At 41.3% G+C, this 16,969-nt stretch overlaps 1 protein-coding gene across 1 annotated transcript; it reads right to left on the bottom strand.

Moving 5' to 3' along the window:
• Positions 1–831: 831 nt before the first annotated feature.
• LOC102218880 (dual specificity tyrosine-phosphorylation-regulated kinase 2) lies at positions 832–15,666 on the bottom strand. The gene is made up of 6 exons (XM_005804281.2): positions 14,826–15,666; positions 12,080–12,189; positions 6,917–7,119; positions 6,541–6,835; positions 5,255–5,671; positions 832–4,272 (listed from the first exon to the last, which is right to left on the bottom strand). Exons 1-6 carry the CDS (start codon positions 14,866–14,868, stop codon positions 3,541–3,543), a joined length of 1,800 nt encoding a protein of 599 aa, XP_005804338.1. The 5' UTR covers positions 14,869–15,666; the 3' UTR covers positions 832–3,540.
• Between the last annotated feature and the right edge of the window lie 1,303 nt (positions 15,667–16,969).

Below are 16,969 nucleotides of genomic sequence, written 5' to 3' on the forward strand. Positions count from 1 at the left end.
CATAAAACATGTTTTCCTAATATAGTACCATTCTGATTGTGGTCAAATAGCTAAAATTTGACCAAAATACTTTTCTCCACAGGGCATTTGGCTCGTCCACATGGGCAGCTGCAAATGTCAGTGAAGCTTGAGGTTGTTGGTTTTGGACCAGCACTATGTCATTCCATGTCCATATACACTTCACTGGTGGTCTAGCATAATGTAGTTTATTGACTTGATCATTGCTTCCTCTGTTGTTTTTGAACATCCTAACCAACTTTACTTCAGTTTAGTAATCCAGCAGAGCATGGAGCCCAAACACACATCCAGACTGGTTTCAGAATGGATTAAACAGACTAATATCATTCAGGAATGATTGAAATCTTTACCCTTTTCCAACAAGTCAGTGCAGAAAAAACGGCTTAAATGGAGAATACTAATTCTATAAGAAAAGTGGTGAAAATGTAAGTTTGCTCTTTGCAACGTGCAACAACTATTATAAACAGTGTATATCCATATGTTTGGTCTATAGTTATGTCTGTGTTTGAAAATCTCGAATAAATGTTATCTTTTTAAATGAATTAAGTTGTTCGCTTGAAGGTTTTCCAGGCATGTCCAGCTGAGAGGAGACCCAGAACTCGCCGGCCACTTTGTGACCCGATCTCATTAAGAATGGATGGATGTTTGTCCATAACGACAAAAAAGTCAAATGCTTCACTACAAGCCCAAAACTAATTAATGCCAGTAATGATTGTTCTTAAAACTTCTGAACCGTAATCTAATTAATGTGATGAGATTTGCAAAAGAAAAAACAAACAAAACAACAAAAAAATAAAAACAGAGAGCAGCAAATTTCACTTAACAGTAAGTTTTATTATTTTTTGTAGAAAAAGAAACTATCACAACTTCATTTGGTTACTGTACATTTCTCTTTTTCATGTCAGTCGCTCCGTCTTGATAACAGGTTGTGATTTCATCCTGAACACCAAACACCCGGCCGACTAACTCGCACACCTCTAGCACAACATGTCAGTGCCCAACTTTCTCTTTCTCCACTTTCAGGTTTTACATCTTCTTGATAATCTCATGTGAAAAGCAATTAGAAACCACTTCTCTCTCTATATATATATATATAAAAAACGGAGGAGTAGTACAAATCCCTGACAGAGTCGCTTAGAAAACGAGGGCTGAGAGTCTTTAAACGGTGTGGTCCATAATCAACATGCACCTGGCGGGTTTCAGTGTTCGGACAGCACCACGTTTCACTATCTGTGCGTCAGAGAGGTTCCCCGCTCTACACCAGACAGAGAAGAGAGGAGATAGTTGGTGGGTGAAGAGAGGGGGATGAATCTAGGTCAGATTGAAGCGCATGCACACAACCCGCCCTCCCGTTTGGAAAAAAGAAAAAAAAATCAGAAATGAAGTCTCTCGCTCTCTGCGGACAGAGGACAGATCTGCATGCGTTGTTCAGCTGTTGCCGCGGTGAATGACTGAGTGAGGAGCACAGTGAATGAAAAGGATGCATCAAGCATGTCTCCCTGAGAAACACATCGATCTTCAGTACCCTAGTAATCCTACTTTATCACCATATTTTACATCTGGGCTCATCTTAACATATTTTGCTCTTCATGCTACCTCACAATATCTCCCACCAACAATTACAGCGGCCTATCACAGGACGGAGCGCGTGTTTCATAACAACCGCCCTGCATGCTTTTGTGTGCACTACCCTGGTTCTCTCTCTATATATTTACCAGGTGACGCGAGGCGGCCTCTCGTAAAACCAGTTGCAAAGTGCCGAGTATGACGGTGACGCCTTTGTGACGGCGAGTGGTGCTACTGTCCTTTCCACCCTCTCCTCTTTGTTTTTTCTTTTTTTTCCCCCCACCAGTGTGGTGAAACTAGGAGAAGCTGTAAATAGGTTGCCCCTTGCCCTTCCCCTCGATGTTTCCCACTGTAACTCCTCGCGGCTAAAGCACACACACATCAACGTCGAACAGCAGGCTGGTGTCCTTAAGGCAAAAGGAAATGCAGGAAGAAAGGTGCCTTGGAAAACTATTCATACGTTTTGAACATTTTTTTTAACACTTTGACACGTTACAACCACAAACTCAAAATGGTACATGGTCTTCAACACAAAAAAAATCTGAATTGTAGCTTGCATTTGGATTCAGCCCAATAAATAAAGCCCATTGCATCCAATACAGTCAATCACGTTCAGAAATCATCTAATGGATAAATTGGCTTGCTGGAGTAAATCTAACCCACCACCTCTACGGTGAAAGAAGGTAGTGGAAGCATCATGGTGTGGGAACTCTTCACTTTACAGGCCAGTGAAGAATAATGGAAACCCAATTTATTAAAGTAACACAAATTCTCAAATATTCTTAAAATTTGCCCCAAGTTTATTTATCTGCACCACAATTGCCCTCACTATATTGACAAGGTTATGCAGAATGTTTGCCTTGGTAAACCAGCACAGCACAAATTGTGATGGCGACACAGTTGGAGTTGTCCTATTGCCCCCGTCCCTGTTTATTAATGCTGTAAAACATGGTAGTGGCAGCATTATGGTGTGGGAACGCTAATTGATTATTGAAGACTCTCGAAAAAATCTTTTGAAGGATGCAGTCGGGTTGTTTGATCATTTTGACTGGGTTTCCATTATTTTGCATTAAAAATCCGAGAAATGCGTCTGTTCTGTGACTTCAAAAGAAGCTTTCCAGAGAGCGTCACTGAACAAACAGCATCATGAAGACCAAGGACCAAACCAGACGGGTCAGGGAGAAACCCGCTGTGCTAAAAACATCCCCAGCTTGGAGGTTTGGAGGTTGCAATATGACAAAACGTGAAAAAATGTCAAGGCAGTGTGAATATTTTACAAGGCACTGCAATTTGTAATTGTTCTCCACAAATAAAGCCAGTCCTGTTTTGCCTCTTTAAAATCGTCGTGAGCATAAATTCACATTTGTGTCACATTTCTCTTTCCCATCAACTTCCGTTGGCCTAGCATGCACCTCCTGCCCAGCTAGCTCTAATCTGTTAGGAGTAATCTCTATAGCCCTTTTCAAGTTTTGCACATGTAAAGAGAGAATTCAAAATGGCGGTGTCCTGTGTGAAGTGAGCCAAGTGACAGTGCAGGTGTGCTCGAGTGCGTTTTTGCTACAACACTCATAAGAGATCAAGCAGAGGTTTAAAAACATCTTCTCTTTAACAAATAAAAAGCTGTCCACTCACAAGGAAGATTTCTTTTTTCCCCAAAAAGCATCATCTAAAAATCAACAGGCTGTAAACTGAAAAATTCACAGCCATTAAAGGAAATCCTCTGTATAAAAACCTCTATGTGATAGTATTATTATTTTTTTGTTCGTTTGTTGTCATGATTTCTCTTTCTTTGTTTTGCTAATATTAAAACCAGAAACTGGGTGTCGACACCTCAGTAGAAAAAACAAATAGAAGAACAACCAAACAAGTTTTAAAACCACGTCCTTCGTGTGGGACTCCTCCTGAGGAGTCGGTGGAACGAGCGGAGATCAGAGGATTCTCACTTTTTTTTTTTTATTAGGAGACAAGTTTAGGTAGGACTGTGCGAAGAGGGATGGTCTCCCCTGAATCTCCAATTATGTTGCTCTTGAGTTTGTTGCCGGGAGCCGTTGTGCCTAGGCCCTGTCCGCCCTTCGTCATGATGGAGGGGAAAGAGGTGCTGTGGTGCTCGGGGAGCCGTTTCACAGGCGCCCCTTGGCTCTTCTCTGTCCCGGGGAGGGGCTTGGGAAGCCGGCGGTACAGCCAGGGGTGTCTGAGGGCCTGGCTAGGCGTGAGGCGGGAAGAGGGGTCCCAGTCCAAACACTTCTTTAAGAAGTCAGTAAAGGTGGGATCCTCGCAGCCTTTGAGCGCGACGCTCCAATCCTTGCTGCCCGGCGGGCCTCTCATCTTGCCGCGGCGCGAGCGCGCCCCTGTCAGCACGGTGGCACCGGTCGGAAGGGTGCTGACCCCGCAGTAGCGAGGCTGACCCTTGGAATTGATGAAGTTCTTCGCTCTCTTGGCCTGCTCCAGGATCTTTTGTGGGGGCATGCCGAGCAGCTCCATGACGCAGGCCAGCTGGTCACCCTCGTCCTCCCCGGGAAACAGCGGGTAGCCCGTCAGCAGCTCGGCCAGGATGCAGCCGAAGCTCCACATGTCGATGGGAAGGCCGTAGCGCGAGCCGAGGATCACCTCCGGAGCCCGGTAGAAGCGGGACTGAATATAGGTGTAGACTCGCTGGTGCTCAAAGCAGCTGGAGCCAAAGTCAATCACCTAGCAGAGACAAAGGGGGAGAGGGAGGACAAAAAATTTAGGAGTCAGCATGAGGTTGGGAAAAGCTGTAAAAAGTCTTAAAGCTACAGTACAAAAATACTTTCTTTTTTTTTTACGTATTTGTTGAAACTGTCACCATGTTGTGACAGTACAATATGAGACAAACAATCTCAGAACCAGGGGGAGTGTCTCAGCACTGTCAATCACGCGCATGTATGCACACTGCTCCCTGCCTCTTCTCTTTCTCCAAGCTACACTACAGCTTCTTCCTGATAGCAGAGCCTGCTGTTAATGCTAAAGCTAGAGCAGAGCCACTGATGATGGTGGATAACAGTAAGTTGTTTCTCTGCTATAAGCACACTGAGCAGCACATACACAAGCTTGACTGACAGCACTAAGACACTCCTCCTGGCTCTGATTGGTTGTTTTTGGCCAGAACGGTGCATTTCAGTAAGTTCAATCTTTTCACAGATGATCTGTTTCATAACAAACTGTAATGATACTGAGACAGTTTTAACAAGTATGTAAAAACCTTTAATAAATGTTATGTACTTCAACTTTATTTCTTAAGTCTGTTATCATGAAATTTTATGATTTATTTTATTATAGAATAATACAAATGAGAGGAAAAATTTTTTAGAGAAATATTTTGTTTACTGCCAGCTGGGTTGCAAAGACTTCTTACATGAATCCAAATATGATTTGCGACAGGTTTATACATTTACACAAAAAAAAAAACAAAGATAAAAAAGAATGTCTTTGGCTGTCATTTTAATTAAATTATAGACTGATGAAATCATGGATGACAAGAAAGAAAGCATTAGATAGATGTGTAGGACAAGAATAAGTCTTGTGTTTCTGTCTGCAACAAGTTATTCAAATTGTTGCAGTGTTTTGGAGAGTGCATAACAAATTATTTAATGACTCACTGAATAAATAATAATCAAAAATCATATCAGTGTGACGTTGTCAGGAGTGCTACCTTGATGCCGCTGCGGCCCTGCTGTTTGAGCAGGATGTTCTCAGGCTTCAGGTCACAGTGGATGATCCTGTGCCGGTACAGCGCCTCGAGACACTGCAGGATGGAGTGCGCAAACTTCCTGACCAGGGGCAAGCTGAAGCCTTGGAACTTGTTGCGCTTGATGAGCTCGTACAGGTTCATGCTGAGCAGCTCGAAGGTCATGCAGATGTGGTTGCGGAAGGTAAAGTTCTCCAGCATGTGCACCACGTTCATGGCGCCGTTGCGGTCCTGCTTGCGCAGGTGCTCCAGGATGCGGATCTCCTCCTGCGCTTGCCGGTGGAAGCGCTTCTCGTTGCGCACCATTTTGAGAGCCAGGTGCTGCTGCAGCTTGTGGTCGTAGACTTTAGCCACTTGTCCAAAGCTACCCTTACCGATGATCTGAGGAGGAAGAGGAAGAGTTGGGTAGTGATTAGCTACATTTACTTGAGTAACTTTTGGGAAAGAGAAAAAAAATTACTGTTAGGAATATTTCTACTACACTGTAGTGTAGTGCTATTTTTACTTGAATAAAATGTCTGGATACTCAACTCACTGTGAGTAACTTCACTGGAGAAAGAACAAGCTTGTTTTAACTAAAAAAAATAATAATTTTAAAGCACCAGACACAAAAACAGACCTGCAGTTTAATTAGTGTTTTATTGAAAGAAATTATTTTTTTTAATTTTGTAATTATGTTATTTATATGAGTTATTGTCAATTGGTCTTTAAAATAACTAAATTTTCACACAACTTTAGATTTTTTATGTAATTTTAAAATTTTGAATGACTGAATGTCTGATAAGTTACTCAGCATTTTTACCAGATACTTTTTTACTGTTAATTGAGTAATTTCTTGGATGGTTACCTTTCAGTTTACTTGAGTAAAAATATGCTGAAGTAGTGATCTACCCACCTCTGGTCTAAGAACTCTTTAGCACCCTAACCACTCTCTAACTTGTACTGTTAATAGTTTGTATCACCAAAAGAAATAAATGGTGCTGTTTTCTGACTTGCAGCCATATAAGAAGTGACATCATTTGCCTTGTTTGTAATGAAGCTAGGAAACTCCAGGCGAAAATGGGCGTGGTCTAGTCTAACAAGTACAGAGTCATCCAAGCATGAGACGAGATCAAATTTTGTAGATGTGACTAATGCTGAAGGGAAGCTGCTAATCTTAGGATTAGTGCGCACCAGTTAGTGTTTTCATTTTAAACCAAAATTCAAGTGCGTAATGCGGTCTTGGACCCAAAAACGTTCATTTAAGTTACCTTCAGGAACTCATATCGATACGCCAGGTGGTCATGAGGAACATGGATGTAGCCACCCTGCTCGTCGTCGTAGCCACAGTTGTTGTTTCCGCCGGGAACGACGGGCCTTTTCCTCGCGTTGGGTCCCACGAAGTAGATATCTGGGTATGTCTGGATCTCTGTGTGCTCCAGGGTGGTCAGCTGGGACCGGTAGAGTCTCAGAGCCTGCTCGGGATTGAGGGTGTTGCAGAGTTTGCTGCCGTTTCCAGCTCCTTGTGAGCCAGACGTTTCACTGGAGCCCTTACTGGAGTCAGAGCTGAGGCAAATAAACGCGGCAGGTAAAAACGCTGAGCTTGCTTCGAGGGTGCATTTTATAACTGGAGTGTGTTTTCCTCACCTGTCCGCGCTGTGTTCCTTGGACAGGCTGGAGACGGTGGTTTTGGAGGGCGTCTGCCCAGTGCTCCCAGTGTTCTGAATGACAGCTGTGGTTATAGCGTTGATTTTCCGGTTATTGGTTGAGTCTTCATACAGGTACTTGACCTTCAGCTGGCCACCTCGCACACTCATTTGATCCCTCATTACAACCTTGTTACCGACAACCTGTAAGCAAAAAAAACAGTTACATGTTAATAAATGCAAAAGGGCTGGAAAGAAAACAACAACAAACATCTCTGATTTTCTTTCATTTCAAAAGGAACCAAAATAACACAAACATACCCTAAATGTTGAATTATAATTTATGTGATAAGTAGAGGGTGATGTATTTGTTTTAATGCGACCAAAAGCAAATTCAAAAGTGAACAAAAGATGTGAATAACTGCTGAAAATAAAAACAGAGCGCTCAGCATATAGTAGAACTAGGTCAGGTGTTGATGAAGAAAAGCAGAAATATAAACAACCGACTTTTGAGTCTAGTGTTTAAAGCCAAGCAGCCTTGCTGCAGCTTGCAGCCGATAAACTGGCAAGACTGGATCTGGATCCAGTCCGACTGAAAACTCTCCAACGTGACAAACTCCAACACCTCACTGAAAAACATGCAAATGAACTAAGCCACACCCACCTCTGTGTTTACGAGTTTTTAACATTTACAGCTAACTTGTAGAAATATTTATACCCCTTTAGCCTTTTCATGGGAAACAAGGACCTTAAATGTGTTTGGGGGGATTTTAAATGGTGGATGAACAGAAAGTATTACGTAGATGGTGAATGTGGCGAAGCAACAACTTTGTGGAACGAACATTTTTCTTTGATGACAGCTACGCATGCCTTGTTGCTTTTCTCTATCAGCTTACATTCTTCTTAAACAATAGCAAAGCCATGCCATTAATTCTGAAGTCTTGACTTTGACTCGGCCACAGGAATTGAGGTTTTATCATAATAGTTTGTAGCACTACTGTGATAATGATAAAAGTGACGCAAACCATTTATTGCACCCTTTTCAGGTAACTGGATGGCTGTGTGTCACAGCTATTTTAGACCCACAAACTCAAATGCTGTTCTTCAAAAACATTCCCATTTGTAACGAGCTTCTTTTGGGACACCAGTTGCATAAAGAAGTGTAATTTGTATCAATAAACTGCAAGTCGTAACTGCATTTCATAATTTCTTCAACTTTATTGATATTTATTGGCAGTTTTGAAAGTTTTAAGCATCATTTACTGGAACTTATCATGACGATAAATAAAAAAATGCATCATTATAAGACATTTATAAATAATAAACTACATGACAAACGCCCACCCACACTAGGCCATCACGACACATGAATATTCTGTAATCTAATATATTTAAATGTATGTCTGAGTAGACGTTCCTCCAGGGTTGCTCTGTTTTTGTTTCTATCCATTTCTGAGCAGCTTCCCTCTATCCATACTGAAGAAAAGTATCCTCACAGCATGATGCTGCCACCTCATATGTCAATGTTGGGATAGTGTGTTCAGCCTCCTTCATTTGCCAATTAAGTAATTTTTGTGGCACTGTATTTCATGCAAGAGCGAAAGATTGAGGGTGGATGAATTTAACCACATGCAACTTTGTCGGTCATTCACATGGAGGTTTTTGGCTGTAACCTTACCAGATGTCACAAAGAGGGTTTAAAGACTTTTATGCAATGTAGTCAAACACTGTAAGCAACCTCAAAGCACTACAGCCACATGTAACTTATAAAGTTTAGTATTTAGCTCCTTGAGGTAATCATAATGTTTCTGTTAGACTAAGACCTGCAGCGTCGACTGTCTCTGTGTTAGGACAAAGACAAGATTCTGTCAACAACAATAGAGATCGCATGTGTATATAGATCAAAATATCACACTGCATACTCATAGACTTGTAAAGTGAGACATCTGTGGTTGTTCAAAGGAAGAGTAGAGCTATAAAGTCTAAAAAGAGATCTTGAGCCTTTCCAGTAAAGCATTTCCTTCTGGCAGCACCAGGAATTCCTTCTTCCACGCTGTCTGACCTTCTTCTTTCTCACCAGCGGAAAAACCCTCTGCAAGATTATGGAGCACCGAGGAAATAATAGTCATTAAAGTCAGATTACGCTCCCAAACTATAGAAGCAGTTTAGCTATATAGACAAAAAAGAGAGTCGGGCTGACTTTTCTTTCAAATTTGAAAAGTTCCTCTTCTAATCGCCAAGTGGTTTTTTGGGAGGAGGAAACGGTCTTTCCTCGACGCTGAAATGCCTGAAACCGTGCTAATTTACAGAGACAACAGAACGAGGAGTTGTGATTTAAAAGTGGGTGCCGACATGTTCCCTTGAAAGAGGACTCAGTCAGGAGAGTGTTTATGTTGTAAGTTTGAGTCCCTAAAATAGACGAGGTATGCAGGCTTGGTTTCCATACATGTAGCTGTATAGTCTGAACTTATTACGAGCCTTTCTGCTGAAGCAGTGTCTCACGCAGCTGTTCTGCAGTCACAGTGAATGTCATCGATCGCGCCCCCTTTGCTTTTTTTTAATTTTTTTTTATGCTCAGGCAAACACGTGCACGCTCTTATAAAAAAATAAAATAATCGAAGGGTTCATCCACGTGCTGCAGTATAATGGATTACCAGCTGACCGGGCCGTGGGTGTTATAAACAACATAAATCGTTTTGATGTGCGGACAAAAATGGAAACAGGAAGCAGATTTCTAAGGCAGGTACTATTGAGGGTAATGCGAGTTGTGTGCAAATCTGCACTCTCCAACAGATGGAGAAGAGCTTATCACTGAGCTGTCAGAAACACCTAAGGGCGCTTTCATTTTGCTCCTGAGCACACGCAGGTTTCCGTCTTATGTAGCACCTAAAAACACAGCAAACTTTGGTCACAATCAGCTTTAAACTGGATCCACGTTTTCCATTCAGAACAGAGTACTCTTCCAAATTCACATTTCAAGACTTTAACCGTTTTTCGAAACATCCTGTTAATTCAGGGAGAAAACGTGAACCTAATCTGTCTTGTGTTGCATAATTGTGAATATTTTTGTTTAATTTTAAATGTTTGAGATTAAACAAACAGCTGAGCCAAAGAAATTAAAAGAATCCAGAAAATGAGACGTCATTACTTGCAAGTTTTACACATCAGTCAACGGCTTTCTTCGGCATCTCGCTCAGCTCTACTTCAGTCTTAGGAACACTCAGGAAAATCTGGTTTGTTTATATCAGTTTGTGATACATTTATTTTGTCTGTAAAAGCCATAAGTATTTTTGGAATAATTAATGTTCATCACCAATTACAGCGATAAATTGAACAGATAATTTGTTCAATTTTCCCCTTAAACTAATAGAATCTGCTTACAAAGTCATTAAATGTTTACAAAAGCAGGGAAAGTTCAGCATTTTCCATCAAATCTAATTCCATAATTTTCCATTACTTTAACAGTGGATAGAGCTTCTCTCTGAGCGCTTTGGAACTGGGACGAGCTCCTGTCAGTCACGCTGAGCAGAGGACGGTACCTCTGCGAGCGCTGCTGGAAAAAAAAACAACAAAAAAAAACACTAAAGGAAGAAAAATAGAAAACTAGGCCTAACCTCTGAGAGAGCTCACCGACGGCGGGCATACACGAGCATAACAGGAGAGGGAGGGAGGATGTTGATCGGTGATTTGGTTTGTGGGTCACATTTTCAAGTCCAATAAATCTTTACAATGTATCAAACCAGCCTTTTTTTTACTGGAATGTGGAAAACAGAGCATGCATTTTCTGCTGACGGGGATATTTAGAGAGGGGAAGAGAGACAGTATATGTTTTAGGTCGTCTTACAGAATCGATAGATTGTATTCTATAATGTGCATTAACACATGTAGAAGGAAGCTGCAGAATAAATCAGAGTGAAACTGGTCCCACAGTCACGCAATCGGCACCAGCAGATGAGGAAATTAACTAGTAGTCAGATTCTGGTAAGACTAGTTATCTCCCTGGAACTCTCCCTCATTTTGCGACATTAAACCTTGTTGTGGAAGTTTTCCTTTAACAAAGAATGAGGAAAAACTGTTTCAAGAACCAGAGAAAGAATATATTCTTAATTTTTATTTATTCCCACTACAACCTGCAAACCTTAATTCAGCAAACTTTAATTTATTTTATTGGGATTTGTGTTACAGAGCCACCCATTCAGGCTCAGTGAGTTAACACGATAAAGACATTTTTGTAAAATTACAACTACAAATTTCTTAGGATTTTTTATGGCTTTCTTTAAATAATGACTTTTCCCTTGCCACTGTTTCTATTCTGACCAGATTTGAGTTTATGTCCAATAGTTGAGCTGTCAACAGAATCCCCTACCTGAGCTGTGGATCTCTGCAGCTCCTCCAGAGCTACCAAAGGCTTCTTAGCTGCTTCTCTGATTAATTTTGCCATATTGTGACCCGTCAATTTAAGTAGACAGTCATATCTTGGTAGTTTTGAAGTTGTACTGCATACCTTCACAGTTCTGTGTGAAAATACACATTGATTGCCTCTATTTACCAATTGTATAACTTATGAAAGTTACTGCTTCCACTGCAGTGGTGAGTAAAAGGGTATAAATATAAATGCACTTCACAAATATGCAACTTTGTGTTTGTTCCATCACATTAAAACTCCCCCCCAAGAAATGTGTTTGTTGCTGTATTGCGACAAACTGCGAAAGAGTTCAAGGGGCATGCATAGTTTTGCTCTGTACAGAGCGTGTATCTGCCTTCCCTGCACTATTAAACTGACAAAATAAACAACTGCTGCTGGATCTCTGGGGGACATTCACTTTGCATGTTTCACTGTGACACAGAGATCCTGCGCATTAATCATTTTCATTTGCCTCCAGGAGGCTAATCAATGTTACTCACATGATCACAGCTTCCTCATTGAGGGGCATAAAACTGACTGCGGTAAAAATACTGGAGAGAAGGCACGAGATAAGCTTCCCTAATCGACACAGAAAAAACAGGGGGAAGAGGGAGGAGCGGCACAAAGACGAACAGAAACAGGGCAGACTGTAGGGGATGTCTCTCTGAGGAACAGGATGTCTCAAGACAGAGAGCCTCGGCACAGGAAACGAGCTTTAACTAGCTCCGAGCTCTTTGTGTTTTTCTGTGCACTACTCACTGTGTGCTTGGGCATCGGGGGCAGTCCAGAAGGGCTGTTTGCGTCTGCTTCGTCTTTCAGAATGTGGTCTGTTCTCATGTAGGAGTCGTACAGGCCGTCACCATGGCGCGCTGCGGTGGACAAAAGTGACCAAACAAATCAGTGCGACGGCAGCGGCCCCTTAACATCTGCAACACTCCAGGATAAAGATTTGATAAGAGGTAATAATCGTACTCTACACAGGCAAAGTCCCATTGATTAGCTCATAAGTCTTCTGGACAGCTCAAAAAAAAAAAAAACACCTTATCACTAAAACAAAGGACTTGACAAATCCCTCCAGCTAACCTCCGCATGGCTCCTTCCTCCTGTGGAGTGAACACTGCCTTCTACAAGATCCCAGCCCATGTTTACAGTGAAAAGGCCATTATTAGCAGGTACACCATTGTATCTATTGTGTGCCATACATTGTATCCGAGCTCAGGGCTCTGACCTGAACAGCTTAGATAAGGCTTAGGGTCCCAGATCGCAAGCGATGCAAGTGGTATTATTGGCCTAATGGGGGTAACAGATGCCTCAGTGACGACAGCATCTTTCCATCTGTCCAACTGCCCATTCGGCCAAATCTTTTAAGGCCCACACCAGGTGTGCTTGGAAGTTCTAGATAGATAAATGAATGGATGCGTGGGCTTGCCATTCAATAAGTGCTGAGTTTCGTGCTCACCTCTGTGGCCTCGAGCCAGACACCTAGAGTAACCCGAGATCATATAGGCAGGAGGACAAGGCGACGAGAAGAGGGTTTGGGAAGGCAGTTACTGAAATGGCAAGCCACCATCCACCGGCTGTTTATGCCAACGGTCATCTAACCTCCTACACTTGCCGTTGGTTCAGCAGAAGAAAGCCGAGAGGAAAATCTGTGTAAATTTGAAACTACAACCCCGAGCTTGGACAAAAGCTTTCAGTTTTGGCCCGTTTGATCTTCTAACCGACTGGGCCATGAGAATGTCATAACCATATGCAGATGCGTCAGAGGGCCCACGTCCCTCGTGCAACTCCGTCAACAGACCGGCTTCTGAACAGATTAGGCCTGCTGCTTGGATACAGACGCATTAAACCTGCACAGCACAGCAACCAGCCGCATTAAAGCTGCGCACACAAAATATTAGGCAAGCGTGGGCTCCATTAGCCTTCTGCAAACTCCTAATTACTCAGCAGGCAATCGGCAACTTCTGTAGATGACCCGACTTACTCGTGCACACAAGCCTTTGCAAAGAAATTGTTTTTTGTCCGACCAAAAATCCATCCAATAATGGAAATATCTTTGAGTTGCTCCAGAAACTGGTAATACTATTTTGGTAGTATTTTGGTAGTATTACCAAAATACTACGTGGTAACCTAACGACATGCTTCGGTGTGAGAGTTGTTATGGAGTGAAGACACTTGGCCAAGAAGCAAAAGAGTTGTAGGAAGCCATTTAAAAAAGGTACATTTATAGAAACCAAAAAAGTTATCTAAACTGAGCGTCCTCACTAGCTATTCAGGCAACAAGAACATAACATGACTAGTAGGTGCCACTAATTTAACTTCGTCATTTTGTATTTCCGAAGTTTTGGTCATTTCAACATTTTCAGGTCAAAAGAACAAGCTCTCTGCCTCAGGACCTCAGTTCACACTTGTCTCAAGGACGTTTAATCAATTTTATCCTTGTGAGCTTTCAGTCCCTGTCTGTCATGGCCCAGGCTGGATTGGGAACTACTGTTCACCTTTTGGAAATCTCAAGCCCTGTTCACATTGATCCAAATTTCCAGATGTTTTCTGCTGCGTTTGAGTCTATCAAACGCAATAAAATGAGAAATTAGAATAGGTATAAAAAGAAAACTTCTTTCTTAGGTTGAGATTTTTAAAAACATAATTTGGACCTCTATATAAGCTAACTATAACTGATATTCTGTATGCTATCACTTCTTGAGCTTGATTTGTTTCCCCAAAGGACAAGAACTCCTACAGGAGAAATTAATGTGGTAAATGCTACCATTAGTCATTTTAAATGCAAAAGGAAAAGAAATACTAGTTAATTTGGATTTAAACGTCAAACCATTTGCCTCTTGGCCTTTTCCTTAAAATCTTAAAGTTCATAAATCATCAACTGGTGCAGATCTAACTTTAAAAAACGTGGAGAATATAAATCAATACATATGTAAAGCATTCGTAGAAATCAAAAGGTAGCGACAAGAGTCAAGTAAACAAACACAGCAGTTAATTTATCATAAAACGTGTACGTGGGGCTGTAAGTGGTGTAAAGTCAGATTTTTTGCTTCCTGGTAACTCTGAACAGTGCCTCTATAGACAGAATAAACCGTCTATTTCCTGGTACACATAAAAATAAATCTGCAGTCAACACACTAAAATAATAACTATCGTGAAATGGCTCGATCAAATTCCAAATAAAGCTAAAAATGCGACTATAAACAGAACAAGGGCTTACAGGACAGATGTAAAAACAACGCAGTACTTCCTGGACTATCTTCCAACAACATACAGAGGTCTTAAAATTGATAAGCACCACAAAGCATGTTTACAGCCCGCATCACAACACAGAAAAAACATTTGAAAGAAGGAAAACTAACCAAGCTCATAATTAAAGTCGCTTTTGGTGCAGGATGTTTCGTTGACAACCCCAAAAAAGATGGAAACTCGTACATGAAGCGACCAAAATTAACGTTTTCAAAAACAAACAAAAGCAAACGACAGAAAGAAGTGTTGTGGTTACCTGTTGCTATCGGGGCTTCTGGTTTTCTGCTTATTATCATCATATTTGCTATTAAAACGTGATCCCAGCATCCAAAGAGACAAAAAAAACTGATAAAAAAAAAAGAAGAAAAGCGTCCACACCGTTTTCACCTAGCAAACTCAGCTAATAGCATCTAAAAACTTTGTTTAAAAGTCTTTTTGTGTGTTTGAAACACTCCCCGCTTTAGTTTTAGCTTAAATCTAAGGGGTTTTTTTTTCTTTGTGGGGGTTTACTCTTTCTCTTTATTCTGGATTTAACAGTGATTCCCGGCTTTATTAAAACCACAGATTGCTGTATTTATACTTCTGGCTAACATTAGCCTCGCCTGCAGTCTGGAAAGACTTCAACAGGCAGTGGGGGTCGTTACCCGCAGCTAGCCAGCCCAGCTAGCTCTCAAAGCAGCCACAAAAACACCCGTCCGGACCGAAGCCGCTCCCTCCGTTGAAAACAGCTTGAGTCCGAATATCACAGCTGGCTGTCTTGGCCCTCGTACCCCTCGCCTTTCTCTGACAGGACAATGAGTCTGTCCAGAGCACCATTCCCGTCCCGGTTAGCTGACTCGGTAGTTAGCAAACAGCGATGCTGTCACTCGCTGAGCCCCCCAGAGATTCGTCCTGTTTCGGGACAGCTCGGAGCTGCTTCACTCTTCCTCAGCGGAAGCTAGCCAGATGATCGGGCGAGCAAGAGCCGCACGTAAGCTCCATGTCCGCAACAGGAAACAAGCGGAGAGTCCTCTTCGCGTAAAGCTTCAGCCGAACTCTGTGCTGTTAAATCTCTCTGGAGCGTGGCGAGAGTATCTTATTCTGAGCTGTGTGCTGTTGCTAAGGGCGTCTTCAGTGAGCCTAGAGACAGCAGGGAAACTGAGGGAGGGAGCAGGGCGGCGCTTAGCGAGGAAGGCTGAAAGGACGCGGAAAGGGCGCCCCCTAGCGGTCACTCGTGCGCTGCAGATGAACCTTGTCGATTCCATGTTATCACAAAATTCAACTGCACCGTATATCTTTGAAGCACTTAAATACCTCAAGCAAAAACTGGGATAGTCATCTGCACAATTAGTGATGGTGGGTTAGGGTTTTGTTTGGCAATGTGTATCCATCGGCTTGTCATAATAACACATTTTGTTGGACAATAATTGCCCTAAAAGGTATTGCGATAAATGATAATAATATTGTTTTAAGACCATTTTGAAGTAATATATCATGGCATAATAAAGCAATTTAGCTCTCTAAAAGACCAATAAACTTTAATTTTGTTTATAACACTTAACACTGGAACTGGAAGATATATATATGTATATATATATATATATATATATATATATATATATATACATATATATATATATATATATATATATATATATATATATATATTTTAAAAACACAAGAAGAAAACAATAAGTAAAATGGAAATAAAACCCACACACAACTGAAACCATAAATAAAATGGGTTATGAAGTCTCTGTAAATAAAATCTCCCTTCAAAAATGTAGTAATAATCTGAGTGGAAATTACCAAGAGATTAACTGATTCATTGTTTATTGCGACAGACCTGTGTATGCAGTGTAACGGTAGTTGCAAATCAGAAGATTGTGACTAATATGCTCATGACAACCAACTTATGAAAGAATTTTCTTCAAGATGCCACTTGTTTTCTTATAGTCTGAATTTGTAAAAACCTACAGCAATTCTCTTTTCTCTTCATTGCCAAATGAAAAATCTGAACGAGAGATTAAAATGGATAGTTCAGGGTTTTTCAAGTGAGTTTAAAAAAACAATATAAATCAGTTTACATCTTAGTTGCAGTTTTGGTATATTCATTCAGGAAAAATTAAGATTAGTTGGTCTGTGTCTGAAGCTAGCAGCTAGTCCAAGTCAGGCTGCCCAAAGTGGACTTCCACCTTCTAAAAATTCCAATTTAAAATAACACCAGCAGTTTATCTATACACTATTTTACTTATCCTTAAGCCCTTGTCGTGTTTGCCATTATTAAACCAGATACGGATAACTAGTTGGAGTTATCAATTATCTTCCTGTGGGAAACTTGTACCATACTTGTTCATGGTGTATTTCTAATATAAAAGTAAACTTATGTTGAAATCCTAAATATTACAGCAATTTATGCAT

This window comes from Xiphophorus maculatus, chromosome 20, assembly GCF_002775205.1.
Source record: "Xiphophorus maculatus strain JP 163 A chromosome 20, X_maculatus-5.0-male, whole genome shotgun sequence".
Lineage (NCBI taxonomy): Eukaryota > Metazoa > Chordata > Actinopteri > Cyprinodontiformes > Poeciliidae > Xiphophorus > Xiphophorus maculatus.